Here is a 25,936-nt window from a genome sequence, read left to right as displayed (position 1 = left end):
TGTGTGATGTATTTTATACCTAACCTGTTGTTGAATTTGAATTAGTCAACGTTTCCAGGGTGGGTATCAGCACTTCAAGACTTGTCCTTCCTGGGAGACCCGTGCGTGGTGCTAGCGTGGGAATGCGTATCCTGCAGCCGCGTTGCCCCGGGCTGTGATCTCCCCAGATCTCAGAAACTCTCCAGGGTTGGGCCAGTTTGGCTCTCGAGTGGGAGGTCTACGGAAGCCTCGAGTGCTCTGGGAAGCAGAACTGCGAACCCAAATGGTCGGTTCTGGGCCAGCAAGGTGGCAGGTGGCTCTGCGTCACTTGGTGTCACGCTGGCCTCCCCCCCCCCCCCGTCCTGGATCAGGGTGCTTTTCCCAAAGATCTGTGTGCGATGGACGGGAATGCTCCGCAGGTACCAGCGGAAAGCGCAGTGCGAGTTTTCAGTAGGCAGAGCGTAATTACCCAAAGGGAATTAGGCCAAGAGATCAAAGTGATTTACAGCTTTGGCATGAATCCTCTTTCCTTTTATATATAGGAAGATTAGAGGCGCAGAGGGATAAAAGATTTTAAAATTCTCTGCAACACAGGTTGCCCCTCAGTTTTGGTGGCAAGGTTGGAATGCTTTTTAGCAGCTGCTTTTTTTTCTGTGGGTTTTGTTTTTGGTGTGTGTTGTGGGTTGGTTTTTTTTTAATTTTTTTTTTTTACTTTTTAAATCATGTGCTTTAAAAGGTCCCTTTTAAACTGCCTCAGTTTGGAGGTCCTTAAAGCGTAGCATCCATCCTGCAACTGATTCTTGAGAATCTGCATCTGGGTGGCTTCCCCTGGTCATGCAGCGTACGTTGGGCAGACCCGAGACAAGGACCTCCAGCTCTTGACTCCGGTCTGCCACAAAACGTACTACGCCCGAGTGGAATAACACCCAACCGATTCCTGACAGTTCTTTCTTCCTGTTAATCTAACCGTCACTTCTTCTTTCTTCCACTTTGATGTTTGTTCTTCTCCCAGCCTAATGCTTTCTTCAGGCCCCAGCAGTGGGGTTCACCGCGCAGCCCCGCGGCCAAAGCCCAGTCTCTTCCACCAGATCAGCCTGTCTCCGACCTCCCCAGGATGATCTCTGAAGCCAGGACCCCCCAGAAATCCCCAACGGTGGAGAAGGCAGCTGCAGTGCCGCAGGGCAGGCCGTCGCCCGCCGGCTCTCCCAGGAACCGGCAGACGCAGACTAGTTCTAGCAACCTTCACCTTCCCCAGGACTCCTCTGCGAAGGGGCAGCTGGCCAGCGAGGACCCGGTGGTTGTCACTCATGAGCAGTTCAAAGCTGCCCTTAGGATGGTAGTGGACCAGGGGGATCCTCGGACGTTGCTGGAGAATTATGTGAAGATTGGTGAAGGGTCCACGGGTATCGTCTGCATTGCTCGAGAGAAGCACTCGGGGCGGCAGGTGGCGGTGAAAATGATGGATCTGAGAAAGCAGCAGCGCCGGGAGCTCCTGTTTAATGAGGTGAGTGTCGTGATGAGAGGTGGGGTTCTGCTGTCTGCCACAAAGCCATGGTGACAGTCGGTGTGGTAAAAAAAAAAGGGAAGAGCAGGAGACACCTTCCTTTTAATTTAATAGAATTATGCCAGTACCAAGAAGAAAAACGACTGGGGGGTGGAGGCCACTGCCTTGTACTCACAGGGTTGTGCACGTTTGCTGTGTTGGACGAGATTAAGGGTTGTTAGCCATTTTGTGGCCGTCAGTTGTCCACTGTGTTTTTACAGGTGGTGATAATGAGGGACTATCAACATGTCAACGTAGTGGAGATGTACAAGAGCTATCTCGTGGGAGAGGAGCTCTGGGTGCTGATGGAGTTCCTGCAGGGGGGAGCCCTCACAGACATCGTGTCTCAGATCAGGTATGAAGCAAAATCCGAAACATCGGTGCTTGTGTTCCCACCTGACAGGCAAGAGCAGTGGAGGGGACATTTCTGGGAAGAAGAGTTTCCCTCAGAGATCTTGTGATTGCGGTGCCCTGAAAGTATTACGCTTTATAGCTGTCATCCATTTGAAGTATGTGATGATACTTGTGGTGTAGAAGAGACCTCATTTACAGTACTGGCCCCTTTAGAGACCCGCTAGCCATCTACTTGATGACCTTCACCGTAATACAAAGTACTCATGAAAAGTATTGTTTACTATATCTGTTGTATTCTGGCCAGGAAGCTCATTGAATGAGTATTAACGAGGACGCAGAAATAGTTTTCAGTGGTACAGCCTTACTGAGGTCGAATTTGTGGCTAACTCCTCCGGAGAAGTGCAGCAGAGCCTTGAGATCTGGACTCCTTCCCAAATTTCATTGCCTAAAGATAGCAACTGCTGGACACGCTCCTAAATTTGTTTTCTTATCCACACCACTTCATATTAATTAATGACCGAAGCGTTCCTGTAGGGCAAAGGAGTTGTTCTCAAATGGCCTCTGGAGTCCCACTCACACGGTGTTCTGGTGATGCCGTTCCGATGATCGTGTCTTAGCCATGACCCTGGAACGCCCTCCTCCTCCTTCCAGCAGTCCCGCGAGGCTGAGAACTGGTGCAGGGACCGCCAGTGAAAAGACTGACCGAGAAAGTCTGGAGGATGAGCTTTCCTTTTTTGAAGATTCAGAATCTTAATTGGATTACAATTAGGTAGTATTGCTAACGCTAATCGTATTTACCTTTTTTAATCATACTATGCCTTTAATTCACTGACATGCTTTGACTAGCCTTTACTGATCCTGTGGTGGATTTAAGGCATACGGCTTGCTCTGCTTTGGATTTGCATCTGCGATGTGTTTGGGAAGCATAAAGAGGCACCTTGTCCTTTGTAGCCTCCACAACGCCACCTGTAAGGAGTGTCTTGGAGACACTTAGATGGCCGAGCCCTCCAGCGCTGAGGTCGGAGGTGCACCTCGGGGTCTGAGAACCCAGGTTTCGCTGTAAGTCCTGTCCCTGCTCCTGGACAGGAAAAAGAACATTTCTTCTTAGAGAGTGCTGAGATACAGCATGGCAGAGCCGGTGAGACTCTTGTAGCTCTCAGCGGGTGTTAGAACCAATGGAACTACAGATAAAACAGATGGGAGAGATGGGGAGGGACTCTCTATGAGGGAGCGTAGCGATAGTACAAGGGGGAAGGGGTTTCCACTGCAAGAGGGGAGATTTGGATGAGATCTGGGGAAGAAATTCTTGGCTGTGAGGGGGGTGAGCCCCTGGCCCAGGTTGCCCAGAGAAGCTGTGGCTGCCCCATCCCTGGAGGGGTTCAAGGCCAGGTTGGACGGGGCTTGGAGCAACCTGGGCTGGTGGGAGGTGTCCCTGCCCAGGGCAGGGGGCGGCACTGGGTGGGCTTTAAGGTCCCTTCCCACCCAAACCATTCTATGGCTCTATATTCTGAAGAGGTTTGTGGAGGGTCTGAGTAGTTTATATCCACCAGCGAGACTGAATTCCACTGTGGGACCTCAGCCTAGATTTGAGTTATTTTACGAAGCCTTCCTTTGAACCTTTTAATGGTTTTGTTTTTCCACATAGTGAAAACAGGATCTGTTATTTATCAAAAGTAAGCTGCAAGCCTTTATCAGTTTCTCACAGGGAGGAAAATACCCTCATTCCGCTCATTAAACATTTGCTGAAGGTGATAACTGATTTGCGTCTCCAAGACTGAGCTAATCCTCCAGTAAATCTGTTTGACACCATGCAGTCACTTGACTGAAACCAAATTCCATACGTGACCAGCTGGAAGCACACCTCTTCTTATCTTCTAGAACCACAGAGCTCAGACGCGTGTCAGCTTTTCTTCTAGCTCATGCGCTGTGTGCTGTTTACGAATAGGTTTGGTTCTGGATTGGGGAAGTCCCTCTCCCTTTAGAGGTTAAATCAAAATGGCAGGAGTAGCCTTCTGCCGTCCTTCAGGCAGCCACGGCATGCACCGTCCTGCTCAGGGGGTTGCTTTGGTGTAGGGTGAGACACGGAACACACAACAGGTTGACGGCGGTATAAATTTCTCAGCTGTTGGTGCAGCCTCCTTCATGCATACGTAGAAATTGCTCTTACCTATCGAGAAGGTCGTGGTGGGCTCGGCACCGTCCTGCCTTCCGAGCGCTCTCTTCTCCCCAGTCTTACTTGCAGACCTGGATTTGAGGAGGTATCATTTCTGTGCCCTCAACCAAGAGTTGTTTGAAACAACTGCTGGAGACAGGCTGAGACTCAAAAGTACTCAAATTGGGAACTTCAGCTATTCGTTGAAATAATTAACTTCTAGCATTGCTCAGTATAAATGCGCAGGGGACGCTGTCACTGTCCCCAGTTACAGGAGATAATTTGCATTTCTACCATTTTCACTGATGCTTGATCATGGAAGTGTTTGTGTTGGCATTCCGAACAGAAAGAGCTTCTAAAGATAAGCTTCTTGGTGCTCATCCTCGGTGTGTTCCCAGGGAGAGTGGTAAAATTCGGGAGCGTCTTCCCTGCTTGTAACCTGTGCTACCATTGCCGGGGTATAAGAGGATCCGAAGTGTCCAGCAGCACGAAACCTGTAAAGGATCCCTATATTCTCAACCAAATTACACATGTTTAGATGCTTTCGGGATAAAGGTGCACAATATGCCTTGTGAACAATAGCTTTACCATATTTGCTTAAAAAAAAGCTGTCTCAACAGTTACCGCAGCAGCTCGGCATGAAGCAGCAATCCTGCCTATCGGAACTGCTCGAAACAGCATCTTGCAGAATGAATTTAGACACAAGATTTAAAAAGCAATTGCTCTGTATTAGACTTAGGAAAACTTGAAATTGCTAACTGTCCAGACAAAAAGGTTTTCAACAGTAAAGGATGGTCATAGAAGAACAGTAAAAGCGAGACGGTGGTCATGGGGAACCAGAATACGTATCTGCAGTTCGACTTCAAAATCGCGGTGTGCCTTTAGAGAGGCCCTGGGAAGGGGCACTGTCTGCTGCCCGCTACAAAGCGGTTGAACTCCCCTGTCTTTAATTTCAGGCTAAATGAGGAGCAAATTGCAACAGTGTGTGAATCGGTGCTGCAGGCTCTGTCCTATCTTCACTCTCAGGGGGTCATTCACCGAGACATTAAGAGCGACTCCATTCTTCTGACACTGGATGGACGGGTGTGTTTCCTCAGACAAATCGCTTTCTGTCGTCTTTGTCTGTCTCCTTATTTCTCTTGTTTGTACCTTGTCCTCTTACTCCCTTTGTCATCTTTGTCTTTGGCGTTTCCCTCCATGTCGCTTAAAAATTATTTTTAAGGTTGGCTGCTTTTCTCTTTGTGCAGGTCAAACTCTCAGACTTCGGTTTCTGTGCTCAGATCAGTAAAGACGTACCTAAAAGGAAGTCCCTGGTAGGTACTCCCTACTGGATGGCTCCAGAAGTTATTGCAAGGATACCGTACGCTACCGAGGTAAGGGACCGCTTCCCTCAGATCAGAAGAGGTTGCAAATAACATTCTGAAGTGTCACAGGACAATAACTGTTGGCTTTTCTAGGAAGAGCCTCCAGAGTCTGTTTGAAATATAAACACGACTATGACTTCAGATGTGACTGTGGCGATATCAGTATTTCCTAAAACAGTAGAAAAACAGGTTGTTCTGCTTCCGGGAACAAGGTGTAAACTCACTCTATTCTTATACCTGAAGCTTGGCTCAGGCTCGAGTCTGCTGTCGTGTGGGCAGATGCGAGCGAGGAGCAGCCTGGGATGTGATAGGGATCGGTAAATCTCTCAGTGCCATAAAGGGAGGGAGGAGAAGGGGGAAGGCGCGGATGGGAGCTCTGAAACGGGGGGCAGGTGGCAGCAGACCGATTAGTTGCGTTTACCAACCAACCAGGTGTAGCACAAGCAGTTACTTGCAGACCTTCGCATGTTGCAACACCGGCGTGGCTCGGTCCTAGGTGGAAAGTTGTCTTTGTTAAACTGCGGGAAGGAGCCCAACAGCATTGCGTGGGTTCGTGTTTGACTCTCTTGGAAGTGTTTGTCATGGGTGGGGTGTTGTCATCTTTGTGACAGCGGCGATGCAAGGACCTGTTGCTCTGAACTGTGTGTATTGATGCAACATTGGCTCCCGCAGGTGGATATCTGGTCGCTGGGGATCATGGTGATAGAGATGGTGGATGGAGAACCGCCCTATTTCAGTGATTCTCCAGTCCAGGCAATGAAGAGGCTCCGTGACAGTCCTCCTCCCAAACTGAAGAACTTCCACAGGGTGAGCATACTGGCGAACGCTTGTAAACCCAGTGATGATGGTGGGGAAACATCCAGATCAGCCGTGAAGCTTGCTGTGAAGGCTGATCTTGCCAGGACATGTTTCTTGGGGAACTTCTTTGGCCCAGGTGCCTCAGTGGACACAAGCTGCTGCCAACGGCTAGTGGCTGCTTTGGGAAACAGCCCTAATAACGTAAGGTCACTTGGGCATAAACCTGGTAATGCAAATTAAAGCTGGTTCAGGTGGACCCAACAGTTAATATCTGGCTGCTGTCGATAGAGGAGCTCATCTTCTAGGGAAGCAAATAGGAGGCTCCTTGCTCTTGAGTTTCTGGCTCTGCAGCTTTCAGAACTGCAAAGACGGCGTTGTGTGAGGGCAGGAGAGCTCTGGAGAGACAGGAGCTGTGGAGACATGGCAGCGGCTTTGAAGATGAACTCAGCTTCATGGTGTCTTATGAAAAAGCAGCAGTGACACAAGAAATACAGTGATTACCTTTTAGTCGCCACTTAGAGCCAGTCCTCCTTTCATTTCAGTCCAAGCCTCCGAGATCAAATAGCTTCTGCAGCATTCTGAGCTATCCGGCCTTTCCAATTAATCAGAATATCTGCAGCTGCTAAAACTGAATTATTTAACAGAGTAGACTGCTGAACCAACAGCATACGCTCAAACATCAACAGCTGCTCTTTCCTTTTTGCCTCTGCCACGCTAATTAAAATGCCAAGGTCATGTTCTGGGCCGGGTGCTGCCCTCCTCGGGCCTGGTAAAGCCTGTCCTGGTCCGGATCCCACACCTCGCCCCGTGAGATGGCCCTGCCACGGGCTGTGACAGCCACAGCCATTCACAGTCCCGCTCTGCTCCACTTTGTCCTGGGAAGCAAAGTGGCTTCCAGCAGACCTGTGGGTGGCCAGGCTGGTGGCCATCCTTCCCCAGGCGGGTGGCGGGGCTCAGCACTGCCTGCGGGTCCGTTCTGATGACGGTTAATGGCTCACTGTGGTACTGGGGGCAGCGGGGTAAACGTTTGCCACCTGGGGTAATCTCTGCTGCTTTTCTAGAGCACGGGTGGATTTCCTGGCAGGGACAGAGGCTGCTGCCTGGCACTCGCACTTGCTGTGCCTTCTCCCGCTGGCCATCGCTGGGAAGTCCTTCAAACCACGACGAAATAGGCAGTAGCTCAGTGTGAACAGTATTTCATGATTTACTTCTAAGTTAACCAGAGCCGGGAAAATGTCCCCAATCTAAAGTGGATGTAATTAGCGGCATTAAAATAAATAAATATGTGCCAAGTTCATTTTTTATTCAGTGTTAACGATGCAGAGGGTTACCACCAGCAAGAGACGTGCAGCGCCTTTAAGTGGGTCTTGGCTCTGGCTCCTCAGCAGCCTCTTATGCCTCTTCCAAAGGCCAAACCTGCTGAGGTCATTTGGCTTTTTGATAAACTGTTCTGCAATTTCTTCATCTTCTTGTACAGGCACCATCAGGTTTCCAGACTCTTAAAAGCTATTTGGGAATCCTATTTAACTACTTTTTCCCCAATCTGTGGCCAGTAAAAGAATGAATTGATCGACCCTTCACACCCAAGTGTGAATCTCTTGAATCCATTTCATGATCTTAAACTTTTTTTGGGGGGAAACCCTTGGATACAGGCCTCAAAACAGGAATTCTGTTGAATTTTTGAGCTGAAATGCAGAAAAGATTAAATTACAAAATGGGAAACAAAGTGAACTTAGATGGAGGGACGTGGCAGGCGGTCTTGTCTTCATTTGCTGGGCCCCATAAAAAGGAAAACAACCTGTGTAAATGTTGTGCCTACTGGGGACAGAAAGTTATTGCTGCAGCCTAAAAACATGCTCTCTCACGTTAGGTTTCTGTGCAAAAGCCAGGTTACAGAGCCAAAATGTCCTTTTTAACCAAACCTGCCTCAGCAGCGGGCTGTGGCGCGAGCTGTTGCCCGGGTCCGTTGGGGGCTGACTCGGCTGGTTGCTTTTCCACAGACCTCCCCGGTTCTGCGAGACTTCTTGGAGCGGATGTTGACGCGGGATCCACTAGAAAGAGCGACGGCGCAAGAACTTCTGGATCACCCCTTCTTGCTCCAGACAGGACTTCCAGAGTGCCTGGTCCCCCTTATCCAGCAATACAGAAAGCGTACCTCTACCTGCTGACTTTACGTAAGGGGAAATGCTAGCAAAAAATAATGTTTATTTAAATAAAAAAAAAAAAAGAATAATCAAGAAACCAGGCAATCTTGTCCTTTGAATGGTGCTTGGAACTTGTCAGCAATCTTTTTAGAGGATGAATGTGAATCCTGTCCTTGCGTTCTCAGCCTTTTGTGGCTTCTCTTTTGCTGAAGACAATCAACGCGTACAGATCCAAATCAGACCCAGTATGTCTCAAGGATGAAGCAGGAGTTTCCTGACCTGTGGATCGCTTCTTCCGAGGAGCGGCATTTTAAAGCGGAGTCTGAAGTTGCGTATCTGAATGTCTGCAAGTTCCTGCAAACCTTGGCTGCTGACTACTGAACTGGAACAATATTTCCCAGTTAGAAATGTGATCTTTGTTTCCTTAGTTGTACACTGGAGCCTTGAGCTGACCCAAACGTACATTTTTGGGGCACGGGCCCCTTTAAGCTCTCAAACAATGCACAAGGACTTGACAATTTTTTTCCTCTGAGACTTTTTCACAGACTATTTTAATTTCCTCCAGTTAAATGTGGACCTGGGAAACTGTACATGCTTTCCTGGGGAGCAGATGTGATATGTATATATTTGTTCCTAAATGGCTCTCTTGCATCAACGTGCTTCTCTTTGGCTGAGGAATATGTATGGTTTAGTGGTCAATCTTGAATCCATTTCATGATCTTAAACTTTTTTTTGGGGGAAACCCTTGGATACAGGCCTCAAAACAGACTCTGAAGACGGGTGTTCTTGCCGCTGGGATCTTGTGGTTGAAAATTCACAACGCGCGACACCTGCAGTGCTGTTGGATGGAGCCCGTGAAAGCTTGCTCCTGCCTTTGGTTTCCAGGCGCTTTATTTCCAAGTCCTTTCTCCCAGGAGAGGCCAAGAAATGCTGCCCCGAGCCCCTTGCTGGGTGTCGCTTTGGAGATGCTCGAGGAGACTGAATGGAAGAGTTTCAGGTGTCCCGTGTACCCAAGGAGAGGTTTTTGTGTGGATGTGAGGCGGTTTGTTGAGCCTCTGTCTCCCCTGCTCGCTACCCCAGAACGCGGGGAGAGGAGGAACTTCAGATTATTTTTCGTTATTGGTATGACCTTCCCACCACCCCTTTGCCCGTGCATTCGGGAGGTTACTGGTTGTCTAACCGGCTCTCTCCGTTATTTTAAAATAGATTTAGATATTTTGTATGATACACTTTCTGAGCAGTGAGATAGTCGAGGTCATTGGACTCTAGGTCAGGCTGTAACGTTGTACAGTGATGGTGTGTGTTGTTGTGAGGTCTCAAGAATATAATCGTACGTGTGGAACTGGGATCCTGTTTTGAAACTCCAGATACAAATTTATTGGAATTTAAGTTATTCTTGGGACAGTCCTGCTGTCTCAGAAACTAACCTCATAATTGCATTTTCTTCAGAAGATGTTAATTATCCCTGTCCTCTGCTACTTACTCCAGTTACAGATCCTGCTTCAAAATTGAAGCCACCGTTGATTACTTGAAGTAATTTGGGACGGAATTCATCTGCACTGATGGCAGCCATCTCAGTGGCGGGTGCCCAGCCTGCGAAGCGGGTAGCTCGGCTCTGTAGAGTGCGGGGAGAGGAGCACGTCCAGAGGGTGATCCGTCCCCATTACCCCGATACCTGCTGAAGGGCGAAATCGCTGTCTCTGGATGTCACCCTCCCCGTGGCCAGCGGAGGGGCCGGAGGGGTTTGCCTGGACTGGATGTCGAAGTTTGGGGCTGATGAAGTTGGTTGAAATGAATTCATTTAGCTCCTCCTTAACTGCACTGGAAAATTTTTTTGATGTAAAATATTTCTGTATTCCAGATATATTGCTTTTTTTTTTATGCAAAAGAGTGGGGCTTTGAAAAGATTTATAATTTGAAACAAACGATCCTGCTCATCTGTAGTTGTGAATCCTTTGCACTTGTGTTTTAAATTAAAGTAGATCTTGATTTATTCATAAGCCTGTTGCGGTGCTGAGATGCTTTAAAATGTGTCTGTAGTTCAGAGATGTAGGAGAAGCGTGAACCTTGAAGTCTGGACTAACTCACCTGCTCTGTGGCCACGTTGCTTTTAAAACAAGAAGAGACTATAGCAGAAGCCTGGATCCCGAAACAAACATTTCTTGGGGCCAGGGATGAGAGGTTTAACGGCTTTTTCTACTGTGGCCCAAGTCTGACTAAAGGCAGTGAGGGAAGGCCCTTGAAAGATTGCATTCAAGTATCTTATAAAATTTTAAAGCCCTATTACCATATTTGTGAAGAATGCAGAAAGTATCCATCTTCCTCTGCAATACAGAATCAAATATCCGATCCCTGTGTTTCTCTCTTTACAGTTCGCGCGTGGCCTGTCACCAATTAACTGCTCCATTACTTAGATGAGTGTGGAATCAAACATAGAAATCCTAAGATAAACGCAGATTAGTTAAAAGACTGAAGCCCTGTCTCCAGGGCCAACACCTCCTTCCCAGGAGCCAGGCAGCCGGGCAGGAGAGCGCTGATGAGCGGAGCAGGTTTGTGATTTGCATTGCGGTGGAATTCAGGAGCGAGATTTCGTGTATGCGAAGCGATACCTAAGTTTGTGACAAAATGGAGCCTCTTCTCTGAAGAGCTCAGTGGGTAATTACGCTTTGAGGTGGTGTTTCCTCCGAACATCTCGTATATGCTTTCAACAAGGTTACGCTTACGTCTCGGGGTTTTCTCTTGTTTTGTGTCATGTTTCACCCGAATCATTCCCTTTTATTTTTCCTTCCTGTCAGCTTTGCTAGTATCGAGTCTTTTCCACGCTGCCACAGGCACGGCAGTCAGCATGGAGTGGGCCTTTGAAGGTGGCAGCTTGAATTTACAGCAACAATTTACTGAATCAAAGGGGGAGTCTGTGACTGTCATCTCCCAGTTGCACTTGTTTATATGCAGCAGTGTCTGTCCTCCTCAAACGGGGCTCTGCGCTACCAAATGCATCCCATTTATTCCAGAACAGGACAAATCTTTCTCTAGAGGTCCCTGTCATTTAAGCAGCGATTACAGAAGGACCCTGGACCAAATAAGCTCCCGACGTTTAAGACTGTTCAGTCTGGTGGGAGGAATCCCCCGCTCCCCCCGCGGGCCTGAAGAAGGGCCTTTGCTGGTGGGGTGGATGTTGACCATGAGGGGACAGGTGTGGGGCAGGGAGAGCATCCCTCAAATACAGAGCCACCGTGCAGCAATTCCTCCTGGAGCAGCAATGGTCACGTCAGCACCATCTTTATTGCAGACATAGAAGACAATTTTGGACCATTCAGTAGAGATTGAGCCTGAACCGTAGCTCTCAAGGGGACATAGTTTGTAGGAACGTCTAGAGCAGCTCGTGGTGTGCAGCACGGCCATGAAATACTTGAAGGCAGTTTGCTGTAACTGCAGGAGAGGGAGCAGAGAGAACGGCCTCTACGCACCCTCCACCCTTCTGTCAAAACCCAGGGCACTGCTGTTGTGCAAACGGGAAGGAAATGAGTTACCGTTGCTTACGAAGGAGGAGAGGATGGCCAGGCGTTTGGTTGGAGCTGTGAGGAGACATCAAAGACTTCTGGGTCCCTGACTGTCTCGGGAATGATAGAAGTAAAGCTAAAGCAACCAGCGCCGTGCGTCTTCTCGGTGTTTGGTTGACAACTTCGTATTCGTAGGGATCTGCATCTGTTCCCCACAGCAAACAGATCCGCTTTAGCAACGACCTTCGGGCGTTCACTCGTGCCGGTGAAGCTCTGAGGATGTGAAGGGCATGACGGTTACAGCGCAGCAGCTGCCCGGGAGAGCTGTGCGCACCCCGGCTTCCCCACTACCACCAGTTCCCACTGGATCGTGACGGGACAGCACGGGGACGCTTTCCCCGGGGTGGGCGTCTCATCGGAAAGCGTGTGCCGTGTTAGTCTTTTAGGGTTTTTTTTCTTTTCTCCCTAAATGTCAGTGCTGGACTCTCGTTAGGGAAACTGCCTGCAAAGGTGCTGATGAGTTCCCCTGCTGCGTCTTTTGTCAGTAACGCTCTTGTTTCGGAGAGTCCCTGTGCCCACCCCTCGGGTACCGGGTCTTGTGTTCGTATCCCTTGTTGTGGCTGGAGCCCTCTTTGCTCAGGGATCCCCACTGTTTAATATTTTTAAGAATAGATTACAAAGTTTGGACTCATAAAAATAAGTATTTTGGGCAAGACAATTTAGTGGTAGAGAATGAGATTTAGAATATGCCACAGAAAAGATGAAAACATGGGAAGAATCTAAGATTGTGCCGAAATCTGCTGCTGTTCAGTGTCTGACCAGGCACTATTGTTGTTTTAATTATTGTTGAGTTTGGTTTCTGTATGTAACAGCCTCATTAGAGAGACGTGGCTGATCCAACTACCACATCGCCTGCGCTCAGCAGGTGTCCCGCAGGAGGCAGGGACACGGGCAGGGCTCCGCAGCCGCATGGAGGAACCTCACGGATGCCTGAATTCTGTGGGAAGAAACGGCGCTGGACAGGCAGGAGGCGGCGCTTCTCCTCGTGAGTAACCGAGTGCTGGTGCGACTGCGAGCCCTCGTGCTGCTGGAGGGATGCTTGGGATTCACTGTGTGTTGTGGGAAACCTCTGCAGGAACGTTCGTTTGAGTGCCTTTATCCTACTTTACCCCACTCGGGGCCAGGGTTGTCCCGCGTGGGCTTTCGCTGCGTGTCTCCATTTTTCAGTCTTTCCTCAGCGTGAGGATTGCGGTGGCTCCGGGGCTAATCCCATTTCTGACACCATCCCCGATCGCCGCCGCCAGCCCCGCTGTGGGCAGCCGGGGGCTAATGAACACGGGCCCCGCTTCGGAAGTGCCAACACTGCACCCTGGTTTGAGTCAAAATATTGAAGTGCTTCCTGGCTGCGGCTGTCCCTCGCTGTGATGTTTGTCATCTTTTTCTGAAGGCCCTCAAACCTCCCAGGGTGAGTCAGACATCAGGGATCGAGGCTGTTCTATAAACCAACAAAACTGATGGAACTGGAGTGATGTTTTACCACTTACTGAAATAAAGCTTCAGTCCTAGAAGAGTGAAGGCGCCTGCTCTCAACAGGACGTGGCTGTCCTCTGCTGTACCCATGATGGAGCCCAGCCAGCCCTGGGGACCGAGTGCGGGCTGTGACACCCCGGCATTGCTTGGCCGGTTCTGCCGCAGCAGGAAGGCTTCACAGGGAGCCCCGGCTGTGCCAGGAGAGGTGATCAGAGCGAGTGGTGCGTGTTGCCGTGGGGCAGAGCCAGCTCCACATGCAAGACGTGGTGCTGCTGTCCTGGCGTGTCCGTGAAGGACACTCTGTCTCTAGGGAGTCCCTTTGCTGGTCGGGACTGAGCCCACAGGAGCGTGAACTCGCCAGAACAGCTCTGACTCCCATTGAGGGGCTGCTCCAACCTGTGCTTGGGAGGAGGAGGAGGAGGAGGAGGAGGAGGAGGAGGTGGCTGCTGTCAGGGAGACAAGGCGACCTGTGACGGTGGGGACCGGGAGCGGGGTTTGGACTGTGAGTCATTTGCATAAACAAGAGAGTAGAGAGAGAGCAGAGAGTACAATGAGGAATGGAACGCTGCCGTGCGGAGGAGAATGCGTGTGAGAAGGAGACGATGTTTAAAACCCCACCTCAGCGCGTGTTTAGGAGCTGAAGAAGCTGAATCCGAGAACTGTGAGCACAGATGGCAGAAAACTCCGGGCACCTGATGTCTCTATTCACACGTGCGTACGTTAGCCAACCCTTGGGACTTGCTCCCATAGCCACTAACTGCAATTACAAAAGAAGGTGACCCATTTTTTTTTAAGAAATGCAATGCTTTATATTTTTTTTTTTAGAAAATAAATAAGTCAAAAATAAGTCCATAGACAATTCCAGTACTATGTTAACACTGCGGGGAGGTACAGTCTCTTCTGGGATGTGTGACCAGGTTTGGAACAGCTTCTCTCCCACCTACTCGAGCTGGGCCGTGTTTGGGGTTTGGGTTGGTGTTTTCATTTTTTATAGCAGCACTTCATAATGCGTTTAGCAATGCAGTTTCCAGGTGTAACTGTTCTCGGGTAACAACCGCTGCACGCTGTAGGTTTGCCGAGACTGAGCTCACTTTTCCAGAAAAGACGGAAACCCGAAGACCAAGGTGAGGGGGGACTTTATGAAATCCCACTGCAGAGTGGCATGAAACATTCCGGGGAGAGGCCGTCTCTCCAGTCAGGAAGCCGTCTCTTCTAGTATTGTCTCAAATTAAGGGCAAAAGTTTTGATAACAAGAGGATGGAAGAAGCTCCTTTTTCAGACCATGGTGTCCCTCATTTCTGGGCCATGGCGGGGTTTAAAGCCACTGTCCCCTCTGCGGCGCTGCAGGGTGGCACCAAGAGGCAGCTGAACGGCCAAATAACTAGAGTGAGGGTTCAGCGGCACAAGGGGCTCCAGGGGGCTGGTGCTCCGCTGCGGGTTGAGGTCTGGGAGGGTCCCATACCCCCCATTTCTCTTCAGCAGTGTTTGGGGGGGGGGGGGGGGTGGTTGTTGTTTCCTTGACCGATTTGGAAGATTTGACCTACAGTAATCTCGTCTCTAGGATAAGTGTTTGTGATAAAATAGTTGCAGTTCCCATTCCCTTTTGTAACCCTAATTATATTTTCTTTCACTTCTTTTAATTAAATCTTACTATTTACAAATGTAGGACTGGGGAGAGCTGACTCGTGGGGTGTGTGTCAGCTCTGTCCCCCCCTCCCCCTGCCCGGGACATCTCCTGACCACCAGTGCCGAGTCCCTGGGACCTGGTGCGGAGTGAACTGTGGCAGGACAAACTCCAATTCTTGGGCTAACGTTACTTCGGGACGCGGCATGAGGCAGACCAGGGTGTGGCTGCTCTGTACTGAATTATTGCTATTTCCTGCTTTTTTAGGATCCATAAGCAAAGCCTGTCTTAAGTGGTGGTAGGAAAAGAGGTGGACCATATGTTTCCGGTTCCTTCCTTCTGGAGGAGTGAAAACTTGCTGTGTCAAAGCTGTTCAGTGCACAAGGTCATAAAGCAGGGGAGAGAAAGCCTGCATGGAGGCGGGGGGGTGGTGGGGGGACAGTGATGCAAGTTCTGCATTCACAAAATAAGGCTTTGCTGTCCTACGAAGTGCAAGTGTGAAGACAGCTAAGAGGCACCTACCCCTTCTCTCTTGTGAGACGAGACCAGGCTATTGGGACGCTGGCCCTCCGCGTGTTTGGCTGGAAGGTTTTGTGCCTGAGAGGCCAGGCAGCAGTGTCGGGGCTGGGGCTGGAGCAGCCTGAGGGCCACTTGCCCTTCGAAGTCATATGGCCAGGCAGTTTTCATTAGAGCTTGGCCGTGGAATGAGGCTTATCTGTTACGGCACCAAAGCAGGGCGCTGCTCATACTCACAGGTGGACATACTTCATGAAGAAATGGGAAGCGACTGAAGCTATGAGGGCTGAGGTATGCTGTACTCCTGTGATGGGAAAGCAAACAGCAGGAGCAGCGTGTCGTCTTCCCCCAAAGGTCCAAAAGAACAAGGATATTTGAGCAGTTTGGTTTTCCCAGCAGCAAGGAACAGGTTCTGCAGATCACTGCTGAGCCCTCTGTTGTCATTAAGCGGGATGGCAGCTTGTAAAAGCAGCTCTAGAGAACAGCTTTCTGCTACTTGAATAGGTAATTCAATGTGGCTTCTTACGAGCCGTACTCCGCTTTCTGTGTAAGGGAATCTTACGGGCAATATAACTGTCTGGCTCTTTATTTGAGCAACAAAATTATTTTCAAACAGTTTAGAAATGTTGTTAACTGTTGTTATCCTAAACCCGTAATATGGAACTAATGTAGCTTCATCAGAAAAAGTTTCAGTGATGCTCTAAAAATGTCAAATTGCTGTAAATGAGAACTCTAAAAGTGTATTTTGGTAGCTGGAACAAATGATGAGGCTCCTCGACTCCCCATCATGTGCATTATAATTGCCCAAGGAGCCTGCTCAAGACTGGCAGGGTCTTCAGGAGATAGGGATCCAGAGCTGAGAACTTGCCTGAAGGCCTGGGAGAGTCAAAGTTAGAATTAGGACTGAGAATCAGCCCCCGGGAATAAGGGGAGGGTAGGAAGAAGCAAAGCTGCAGCGCTGGTAATGCCCATTCCCACAGAAGTCACCTGTGGATACCAACACACTGAAAACTGTCCTCGTCTGACTGGGTGGAGAATCAATTAAAAAGCCAGCACTGGTTGTGTAAGGAAGTGCCATGCTGACAAAAATGGCGTGAGGTGCTATCGAACTGACCTTTCCTCCTACAGACGGGGGCTGCATCCACATTAGCAGGTGGTGTTGCCAGAAGGAATGCTGCTTTAGAAGAGAACAGTTTCGCTGAGCACCTGCCACCCACACTTAGGTGGGTTCAGGAGGCTTCATTCTGGGCCAGTGCGCAGCTGGTAGGAGCGTATGAGGTGGGCTACTGGAGAGTGTCTCGCTGTTCAATTTTGTTCAGAGAGCTCTAGATCTGAGACCACTCTGATGTGAAGAGATGCATGCGATGAACGATGAGGGAACTTACTCTAAAAACTGAAGTCTGAATCCAGACAGAAATATTCATGTAGATGCTGCCGTGAGTGCCGACAAGTAGCTTGTCTTCAGCCACAGGCCCTTTCACGCTGCTTAAATACCTTAGTGCGAAGGCGGTGGAAAACAGAGAGAGCAAAGCACTCCCTGAAGGGTGATCTCCTCAGATGCCTTCCAATAGCTAGGATAACAGAATCGTAAATTCCTAAAGGATTTCAAGAGTTCCCCAGAGTGGAAAGGGATAGTAGTAGTTTGTCAAGCTGGTCTTTAACTTCTCCACAGACCTCCATAAAGCTTCTTGAAATGGAACAGTAGGTAAGGGAAGCATCTCATAGTATGCTTTCTTCAACCTCGACATCCGTTTCAGCTCCTGGGGGCTCAGGCAGGGCTGTTTCAAGCCTTGACACCTCTGCCACTGGGGTCTTTTCTTCCAGTTGTTCTGCAGAGCCTTGTTCTCTCTCAGGAACGCTCTGAACTGCTTCCTTCTGAGTCTCTGGCTCTCCAGGAAAGCCTGCTTTTGCGTAGTTCTTCACCAGCTCCTGCACCTCCATATTCAGGCTTCTCAACTTCTCCTCGTACTCTGCCAGTGCCTCCTGCTGGAGCTGCAAACAGAGACCTCACATCACTCTCTGACCGCTGAAGCTAAGCAGATGTTGGGCTGAGAATGGTATAAAAACCTGCTCTGAGAGAGACCAATATGATGGGATGTTAGCACTTCATAATTTTGGTCTCAACCCTATATTGAATGACTTATCTCCATCCCCCAGGCGATCTCTGGCTTCCCTGGAGATGAAAGCAGAGAGTATTGCTGATTTACATTATTCTGATTTGCACCACGGTTTGCTGAAGCGAGACTGCATGTTCACTGCACATCAGCCTTGAAAGAGCATGAGTGCGGCTTGTGTGTTTTGAGAGTCTAAGGAGCTCAGGGATGAGACTCATCTCCTCTAAAGACGCATTTCCATCACACTTTGAACGGGGGGTTTTTTGCATGACGAGCTGCACGCTGGTGCTGGCACAGGGAGTGTAGGAGTGCAGCACCTCTGACTTAGATCTGTGGAGGCTCCTGTAGAACCACCTTCTAAGTCATTCATTTTCTCAGCATCCCTCCTGCGGAGTGGGTGTCTGCAGTGTGTGTGGGGAGGATGAGTGTAGCATTAATTACAGACTGCGCCAGGAAGCCCGATGCCCTGGAGTGCTGTGGGTTTACTGTACTGAGACACAGCACTGACCCTGAGCTTCAGCTTTGCCTTTACCTGACTTTCTTTCTCCTTGATTGTTCTCAGATTATCTGCCTGCTTCTCTTCCAGTTTCTGCTGATACCTGGCTGTCTTCTCTGTCACCTATAAAAAGAACAAATTAAAAAAAGAAAATTCCACTCATATTTAAGTTTTTACAAACAAATGCTTTAGCTTATAACAGCGAGACACGGGGTTATAGAGCGCATGTCACAGTGTCCTTGTCTGCTCAACAAGGGGTTGGATCCCTGAAGGGCCGAGATGAGATCTTTAGGGTGTCCTCCCCTTCTGCAAAATTTTCCACATTATTAAACAGATGCGGCGTTACAATGCTCATTAGCTGCGCTTAAAAAAAAATAATCCCTTAATTAGAAATGCAAAATCTCCTGGAGAGACAAGACTCTTATGGACCTGCGTTACTTCAGTAAGGGCAGTAGCTGTCTTCAGCTGCACTTTGGCGCTCTGCATTCCACACTCAGAGTCCTTGACGCAGCAGCCATTTAATGAGATTTAAACGCCTCGGAGAAGTCGCGGTCTGAGAGACATGCTGATGGTGTACACGAGACACTCCTACTTTGCAGAAGGCAGAGATGCTGTGGCAGATTGTCACAGGAGGACTCACCAGTTTGATTGTTTGCACCACTTCCTGAATGTGAGAGTTATTAATTTCTTTCTTCAACCTTTAAAGAAAAGAAATGTATAAAACCCTATAATCCATCTGTTGTCTTTATATAAAGCTGTTTATCAATACCGCTACGTGCCGTACAGTCAGACAGGACTGCCCGTGCCCACACGCAGAGACAGGTGTGTTACATTCTCAGTGTCCTCCCACAGTGAGAGGTTGCTGTCATTTTAGGAAAGGCAAATAAAACACTAGTCAAATTTGACTGAGACATAAGCCAAATAATTGGCTGCAAAAATCTATTTTTTTCAGCTTAACAGACAGCAAAAGGACCTTGCTATGAGCTGGAAGCAAAGGAGGTAGCGCACCCTCTTCTTTACCCTTGAACACGTGAAGCCGCTACAAGCGATTGCTACCGCGCGGTACCTGACCGCACAGGCTCAGCACCACAGCGTTAGGTTTCTAACAACGGGAAGGGGAAGGAAGGCTGCAGCCATTATATGCCAAAACACAAACTCTTCACTGAGAGGGCGGCTGAACCTGATTACAAAGAGATTCTAGAGAGGCTGGGGACGGCCTGCCTTCGATGCTACGGGGAGATAAATACCCAGCAAGGCAGGAGGGTAGGCAGGAAGGATTTGGAAGTGCTCTTAGGCTTCAGCAGAAGTGACTGGAAGGTGCGTCATCACGTCAGCAAGAAGCTCACATATCACCTAACAGCCAAAGAGACGGGTGCGTGGGAGGCTTGTCTTCAAGGGACAATTTCTCCATCTGTAATGCCCTCCCCCTGCATTTCCATACAAGCTCCTACTCCCTGCGGCAGGGCAGGGGGCATTTCTAAGGCACTGCTCCACTCGGGCTACTCAGGAGTCCAGTGCGTGGACCGACCTTGCAGGCTGCCTCACACACACACGAAGCCTACGGAGAAAGCTCCAGAAGCCACTGTCAGCAGAGACCGCAGGAGGAGGTTACCGCTGCAGCTAGGGAGCAGGCGTTTGGTTCACTCTGCATATGTTTGTGTACTGGGGGGCAGTGGAGAAAAAATGCTAAGGCAGGAGTGAGAACAGGCCAACACACCTTCCCTGGCACCTGCGGCTCTGCCACCACCTGCCTGGAGCAGGACAGCTAGCGTTCCGCACAGACAGAGCCCGGTGACATCCACCCCAGTACCTCTCCTGAGCAGCCTTGTCACTTGTGTTCCTCATCATGGTTTGGATTCGGTCCACTCTCTTTGCCTCCAGCTTCTTCTTAATGTCTTTAATATTGCTGTGGAGAGAAGAGTGCTGTGAGGGACAGGACTGGTTACAAACCCCAGGGACGCTTGCTCTCTGGAGCGCTCTGCTGTCCAGAAAAGCAAAGTTTGAGTGATTGTGCAGCAGAAAGCCCTAAGTCTTAAGAATATTTTAAGTCCTGTAATGTTTTCTTTTTGAAAAAAAAAAAGTGAGTCATAACAAAAGGACAGGAGAAAATAGATGTACACATGTTGTATTATTTGGTTGTACTGTATACCTACATTGGGTTCCTCTGGAGCAGCAGGAGACTTGCTGAAAGTACTTACACTGCTAAATGTAAAAGAAAAAAAGAAAGAAAGAAAAAAAAGGAACTACATGGCTTTATAGGAGAGCTAAAAAGCAGACCTGAAGCAAACAAAAAGGCACATATTTATGGGATATGACTTGCAAAGCAGAAAGCATAAACACTTACAAGGCATTTGATCAACCACTAGGAAAGATGAAAAGGACAAAACTCGCAAAACCTCAGCTCTGCGCGCCCCTGACTGAGGCGTACGTAGCCGTCAAACACACCAACTGCAGGCCAGAGAACACGACGAGAGAGACAGAGGAAGGTGGTAGTGGCAGGGCATAAGAGCCTGCTGGCACACCATCAGTACTTCATCCTGGCCATCCAGGTACAAAACAATCACAACAGGACAGCTGCTGAGGTGGCCATAAGACTGGCCATCGGCTTGTGGCCCACTGGTCTGGTGTCCTGCCTCCAACAGTGGAAGGACCAGATGCTTAAGAGCAGTGTAAGAAAGAACAAGGGTAAGTTTTCCCTGCTCCACCTTCCCAGTTTCCAGTCTATCCTCCAGCTTCTCTGTGTTCATCTCCCATGAATGGAGTTTAGCTCTACTTTTGGACTTCACAGGTCCTTGCCCTGAGAGGAAAAGAACATAGTTGATCTGCTGTGTGACAGAAGTACTCCCTGGAACGTCTCTGGCTGCCCCACATCTCTCATGACAAACAGTAATCACTTCCCTATTCTTCTCCATACCATTCATGATTTTACACACTTCTGTCACATCCCCCTCAATCATCTGTTCTCCAAGCTGCGTCTGTTTTATTTCTTTTTGTGCAGAAATTACTCCTCACTGCTGCCTACCCTTGCCACCCCCTTCTTGCTCTTTCAAAGCTCTTTGTTGGCGATGCCATACTGAAAAGGTGCCTGCACTATGGAGACAGAGCTAGTGGCATAATTGTGAATTTGAATCTTTTTTTTTTTCCATACAATTCCAAAAATTCTGTTTGCCACGTTAGGCACTGCGGAGCTGTGAATGAGGAGCTGTTTCAGAGAAGTACCGGCAGCAGCTGAAGGTCTCTTTCCTGAGTGACAATGGCTCATCCCTGGGTACAGTTGAGCTATGGGTGTTTTTTTCCATTGACATTATTTTGTATTTATCCATACCGAATTTAACTGCCATTTTACTGCCCGTTGCTCAAGCTTTAAATCTTTCTGGAGCTCCTCACAGCCAGCTGTAGATGTGACTGTACTAAATGGCAGCGTATTGCTAGCAAACCATTACCTGCTGCTCGACCTGTTTTTCTTAGTCTTGTCTGAATATGCCGCATAGCTGAGAGAAACAGAGACTCTGTCTTGGTGGAGGGCACGAAAAGAGGAAGTTTTGCCTGACTTAGCAACTAAAGCCTGAGCGAGGATTTAATGGGAAGGAGGAACGAGTCAGGATTTTAGCTCCAGGACAACGTTATTGCAAGAACAAATGGATCAATGTCTGGCTAGAAATTGGTGAATTGATTCTGCCAGTTTATTTAAGTACCGGAACCAAGATGCTCAATTTGCTTAGACTGAGCTGATCAGTCCCTGCAAGGGATTATGGGATGCACTGACAACAGCAGATAGAGATGACACCCAGTGACCAGCAGTCTTATTTCCTATCTTTCTGAACTAGTCAGTCAAGGCTACTTACTGCAGCTTGGACACTAGTCCCCTGTTTGGTGCCTCATGGCACAAACGCTGTTCTGGAGATCACAAGAGCTGTCTTCCCACCGCGGCCACTGTGTAACTGTGAGACCCTGTGTCACAGCGCACCAAAGTAAATGAAACGCTTCTCTTGCCCTGTATTCACTCACTGTCTGTACTACGGTGCTTTGAGATCCAGCAGAAAAGGCTACCCCAGAGAAGAGCTATGCATTAGTACTTCGTTATTCAAATATGAAGTTTACCTTTCCGATGAGTCCTTCAGTGCCTTCAGCTCAGCTGCCTGCTTCTCTCTGGCTAGCTCTGTTATCTTCATAACTTGCTGTTCAAGGGATGAAAACAGGATCAAAGCCAAGCAAACCAAGATGAGACGCAGCACACCATCTGTACCTAATAACCACCAGATCGAGCTTTATCCCTCCCTGCACTGAATTCCAGGGGCCAGCTAATCCACGAGACTTTGTGCAAACCTGTGCACCACAACAGCGAGCTCAGATGCGCACACAGATTGCACCATGCTCATGGACCAACTCCTCCAAGGCTCCAAAGGCCACTCTGTGAGCCACCACCCACCTCTACGTTATCGTTATGGACAGTTTCCTCTCTCTGTGCAGGAGGCAGCACCAGATTCCCTGTACTTGTGGGTAGGTGGGAAGCAGCAGTAGAGCTTACCTTTGAAACGACAGAGGCCAGCGAGAGGATGGGCCTTCTGTCTTGTGGAGACACTTCTGCTCTGTGGAAACTGCTGGCAGAGTATCGGCGCAGTGAGCCCTGCCTGCACCGCTGCCTGCTGAGGCACAGCCTGGAAGGAGAAACCCTGCCTGCTGGGCTATGTGCTCTGCAGGAAGAACTCAAGGTTCTTCTATCCTTTTTGTAGCCTTGCCCAGTAAATCTCACCGTCTTTGACAGAGTTGTGAGACAAGGATGTTTTATTGCTTTGGCTTCTGTCTCTGGTGCTCAGCGTGATTTCCAGGTAAGCTAGTTCTCAAAAGGCAGGGTTTTTTCCCCTAGGGTTGGCACAGGCCAGACCAGCTGGTCTTGTAGACAGCTTGCAAGGTGCTTGTCTAGTTCCAGTGCAGCAGTGAACCTAAGATTTAAGATCTGACGCAAACTCCTTTGGAAAATAATGACAGAAAAAGGCCTCCAAATCCTGGAATCCTCCCCCTTTCATTGGAACAGGTGGCATACGCCGTATTTATCATCACCATCTTGTGGACTGCCCTTTGTCTCCAGGCGTTACTGTGTCTCTTGCTGGTGTTTGCTTAAGGTGGGGGGGTCTGAGGTGTGGGAGACACGGATGCACTGTCAGGACTCACAGGCGACACCCTACGCGGACACTTACTCTGACTTCTAAGTCAAACAGCAAAACACTTCCCGGGTTTCAAGAGGAGTGAGATCCAGCCCTGCTGTCGGTGCTGGGGGGTGGCCCTAGGACCTAGATCCCTTGCAAAGCTGTCCTTTTATTAGCCTGGATGCACTAATGGCTGCTCTGTTCCCACACATCATCTGTCCCGGCTGAATGACAGCAGCGAGTGTGGTTGGCCCTACAGCATGTCTTTAATGATGGTTGCCACTGGTGACCCTGCAGGGCTTCCACAAACCTGTGTGGCACCCTAGCTCTGACAGGAGGCATCAAGCAGGGAGCCGTGAGAAGCGTGGTACAGCCTCACGTCCCCACGCTCCTACAGAGCTGGCACCAGGCAGCACATGGAGCCAATAAATGCCACGTTAACCCCAAACTAAGTTATCGGAAGAGTTTAAGCAGATGGAGCCTGATGTGCTCCAAAACAGTGCTTCTCCATTTTTTTCAAATTGTGACCTTTAAAAAAGTTTCTGCTGGATTTTTGTAGCTTCTAACAAATAAGCATCACTGTCCACATTCTCAATTCTCTTGCACGGACCTGACAATTGCTCTGAGGGGTGTTTTCTGCCTGGTGGCCACATTTCCAATGTCACAGTTTAGTGAAAAACTTGTTTTTTCAGGCTGTCCTTGCAGGGGCTCTCCTAGGCTCTATTTTCTGTTGCCACTTGCAGTCCTTACCTCTGCGGCGTGCTGCTCTTTCTTTCTTCGAATCCCATCATGGTGTTCCTCCCCAAGTTGGATGAGGTCCATCTCCAGCCTCTCCCTCAGTTCCAAAACTCGGCTATCAATGCTTTCTGCCATTTCTACAGGATTTGCACGTGTACCAACGTCACCTGGTGTCAGACTCCTGCAGAACAGACACAGCAGCTGTGCTGCTTCGAGAGATGTCGCCACCATCCTGACCTTCCTACCCCCCGCAGTGGGAACACGCGACACTGTATGAGCCCGGGGAGATGTGGATGCCCACACCACCCTGCACCTCCTCCGGAGAAGGGGAGCCCATGTTTCTCTTGGGGATCCCTCCGCTTTGGGTTGGGGAGGGGACCCACAGGCCAGATCCTGCTGGAGACCCTGTGCTGTATTTACCTCTTCTTCTGGGTTTTCCTAGCATTCCTTTTCTTGCCTCCATAGCAGACAGACTCCGAAAAGAGTACCGAATATTTCTGCAGCAGCTCCTCCCTGCGTTTACTTCCTCTCCGCTCCAGCTCCCTCAGTTCCTTCTCCTGTCTCTTCAGCAGCTTCAGAAAGACCTTAATCTGCTGCAGTTCTGCGAGGCTGGCTGTCTGAGGCTCTAAAATAGAAAATAAAGAGAGGCTGTTTTCTCTCACCCAGCATTTCTCAACCTGCTGTGATGCCTTTTGGGGTCAGACAGGTTTTTTTCAGCACTGCCTTCATTCATCTTTTCCTCCCTCTTCTCAGCATCACAGGCAGCTCAATTCACCACCTGGTGGATGCCTGGCACGGGCACGGCCAGAAGAATTGCTGCCTTGTGGTCCTTTGGCCAGAGGAACACACTGGTGGTGATGTGCCAGGCTGTCTGTCTTGTGCCTTGCACCCTTTTCCACAGTTCTAAGTATCCCAAAGATAGCACAATTGTTAAGCCAGTTGGTAGCAATAATTATAAGGGAAAAGATTTGTTATTTCATTACTGATTTTGTTTTTCAAAACTGAGTTACAATGACAGGTGCTTTCATCCCTTCCAGTTTTAATGCCTGGCATTTCTTCAATTGTGAGGAAGAAATGAAAGGTCTTTTGAGGCAAATGAAAATGAGAGGGGAAGGATGCTGTGAACTGCTGGGAGAACTTGTTATCTGGCAGCACAAGTCAGTCAGATGTGGTTATCTGTGGCAGAAAGGCCACAGCGGGTTATCTTCGCAGGGGAAGTCACTTTTTTTTTTTGGCTTGGAATGTGTAAAAATTAACAGGTCGTGTGGGTGTGTCTGAAACACAGTGCTGTGCTGTGCAGGGCCAACTCCTTCTAAAAGGCTCCTACTGAGGAAACGCGAGGGTACAGCTTAAATGCAAGTCTAGACTCTCAAACCAGAGCCCACTGTGCTTCCATGGGATGTGATGCCTTTTATCAGAGCACGTATTTACAGTCATCACAGCTCTGTCCAGGGGAACATTTTTCTTCAGGAATAACTTTTAAAAACAAAACTTATTTGGCAACATACCCTGAGCGCAACAGGTTTACTCTTGTGCCTTCAGCTCGGTTTTGTGGCACAATTTGGCACACCGGTTATGATTTTTTTGTATTGATTTGTGTCACACTGCATTAAGACAGAGAAGCAGGTGAACAAGACATAATTACAGAGGGTGCCCACGTGCTGAGGTCTCCCTGTGGCCACATCACCTCTGCTTTAGTCAGGGCAAAGGAACCACCGAATCCGGCCAGAGCAGGACTCGTGTGACAGCTCCAGCTCCTACCCTGCCATGGAGTTGACTTGCTGCAGCATTGCTGCAACCAGTGGCCTCAGAGGGCTAAAGCTGGAGCAGTCCAAAGCTCTTCTGACCTACCCGCGCAGATGACAGTGGCCCAGCTTGTGTAAGGCATGGACCAGGGCGACTTCAAGCTTTTCTCCTCGAGACCCGCTGTGAGCTCG

General features: G+C 49.1%; 2 protein-coding genes across 6 annotated transcripts in view; one reads left to right on the top strand and one right to left on the bottom strand.

Annotated features, from left to right (window-relative positions):
- Positions 1-9,378, top strand: part of PAK6 (p21 (RAC1) activated kinase 6) — a 38,452-nt gene extending 29,074 nt beyond the window's left edge. For both annotated transcript variants that reach the window (XM_054198753.1, XM_054198752.1), the window contains exons 7-12: positions 992-1,483; positions 1,744-1,877; positions 4,985-5,111; positions 5,276-5,401; positions 6,065-6,199; positions 8,191-9,378. In XM_054198753.1, coding sequence (XP_054054728.1) covers positions 992-1,483; positions 1,744-1,877; positions 4,985-5,111; positions 5,276-5,401; positions 6,065-6,199; positions 8,191-8,358 — 1,182 coding nt within the window. In that variant the 3' untranslated portion in view covers positions 8,359-9,378. The remainder of the gene's footprint in view (positions 1-991; positions 1,484-1,743; positions 1,878-4,984; positions 5,112-5,275; positions 5,402-6,064; positions 6,200-8,190) is intronic.
- Positions 9,379-14,057: 4,679 nt separating this feature from the next.
- The window catches only part of PLCB2 (phospholipase C beta 2), a 63,848-nt gene continuing 51,969 nt past the window's right edge, over positions 14,058-25,936 (bottom strand). For 2 of the 4 annotated variants that reach the window (XM_054198739.1, XM_054198742.1), the window contains exons 26-32: positions 24,420-24,624; positions 24,012-24,180; positions 22,216-22,292; positions 19,925-20,020; positions 18,755-18,812; positions 18,151-18,237; positions 14,058-17,496 (exon numbers count right to left, since the gene is read on the bottom strand). In XM_054198739.1, coding sequence (XP_054054714.1) covers positions 17,224-17,496; positions 18,151-18,237; positions 18,755-18,812; positions 19,925-20,020; positions 22,216-22,292; positions 24,012-24,180; positions 24,420-24,624 — 965 coding nt within the window. In that variant the 3' untranslated portion in view covers positions 14,058-17,223. The remainder of the gene's footprint in view (positions 17,497-18,150; positions 18,238-18,754; positions 18,813-19,924; positions 20,021-22,215; positions 22,293-24,011; positions 24,181-24,419; positions 24,625-25,936) is intronic. The other 2 variants (XM_054198741.1, XM_054198740.1) reach the window with 1 other exon arrangement.

Source organism: Rissa tridactyla, chromosome 4 (genome assembly GCF_028500815.1).
Source record: "Rissa tridactyla isolate bRisTri1 chromosome 4, bRisTri1.patW.cur.20221130, whole genome shotgun sequence".
Taxonomy (NCBI): Eukaryota; Metazoa; Chordata; class Aves; order Charadriiformes; family Laridae; genus Rissa; species Rissa tridactyla.
Note: the sequence above shows the minus strand (reverse complement) of the source record. Positions and strands in the feature narration are given on the sequence as shown.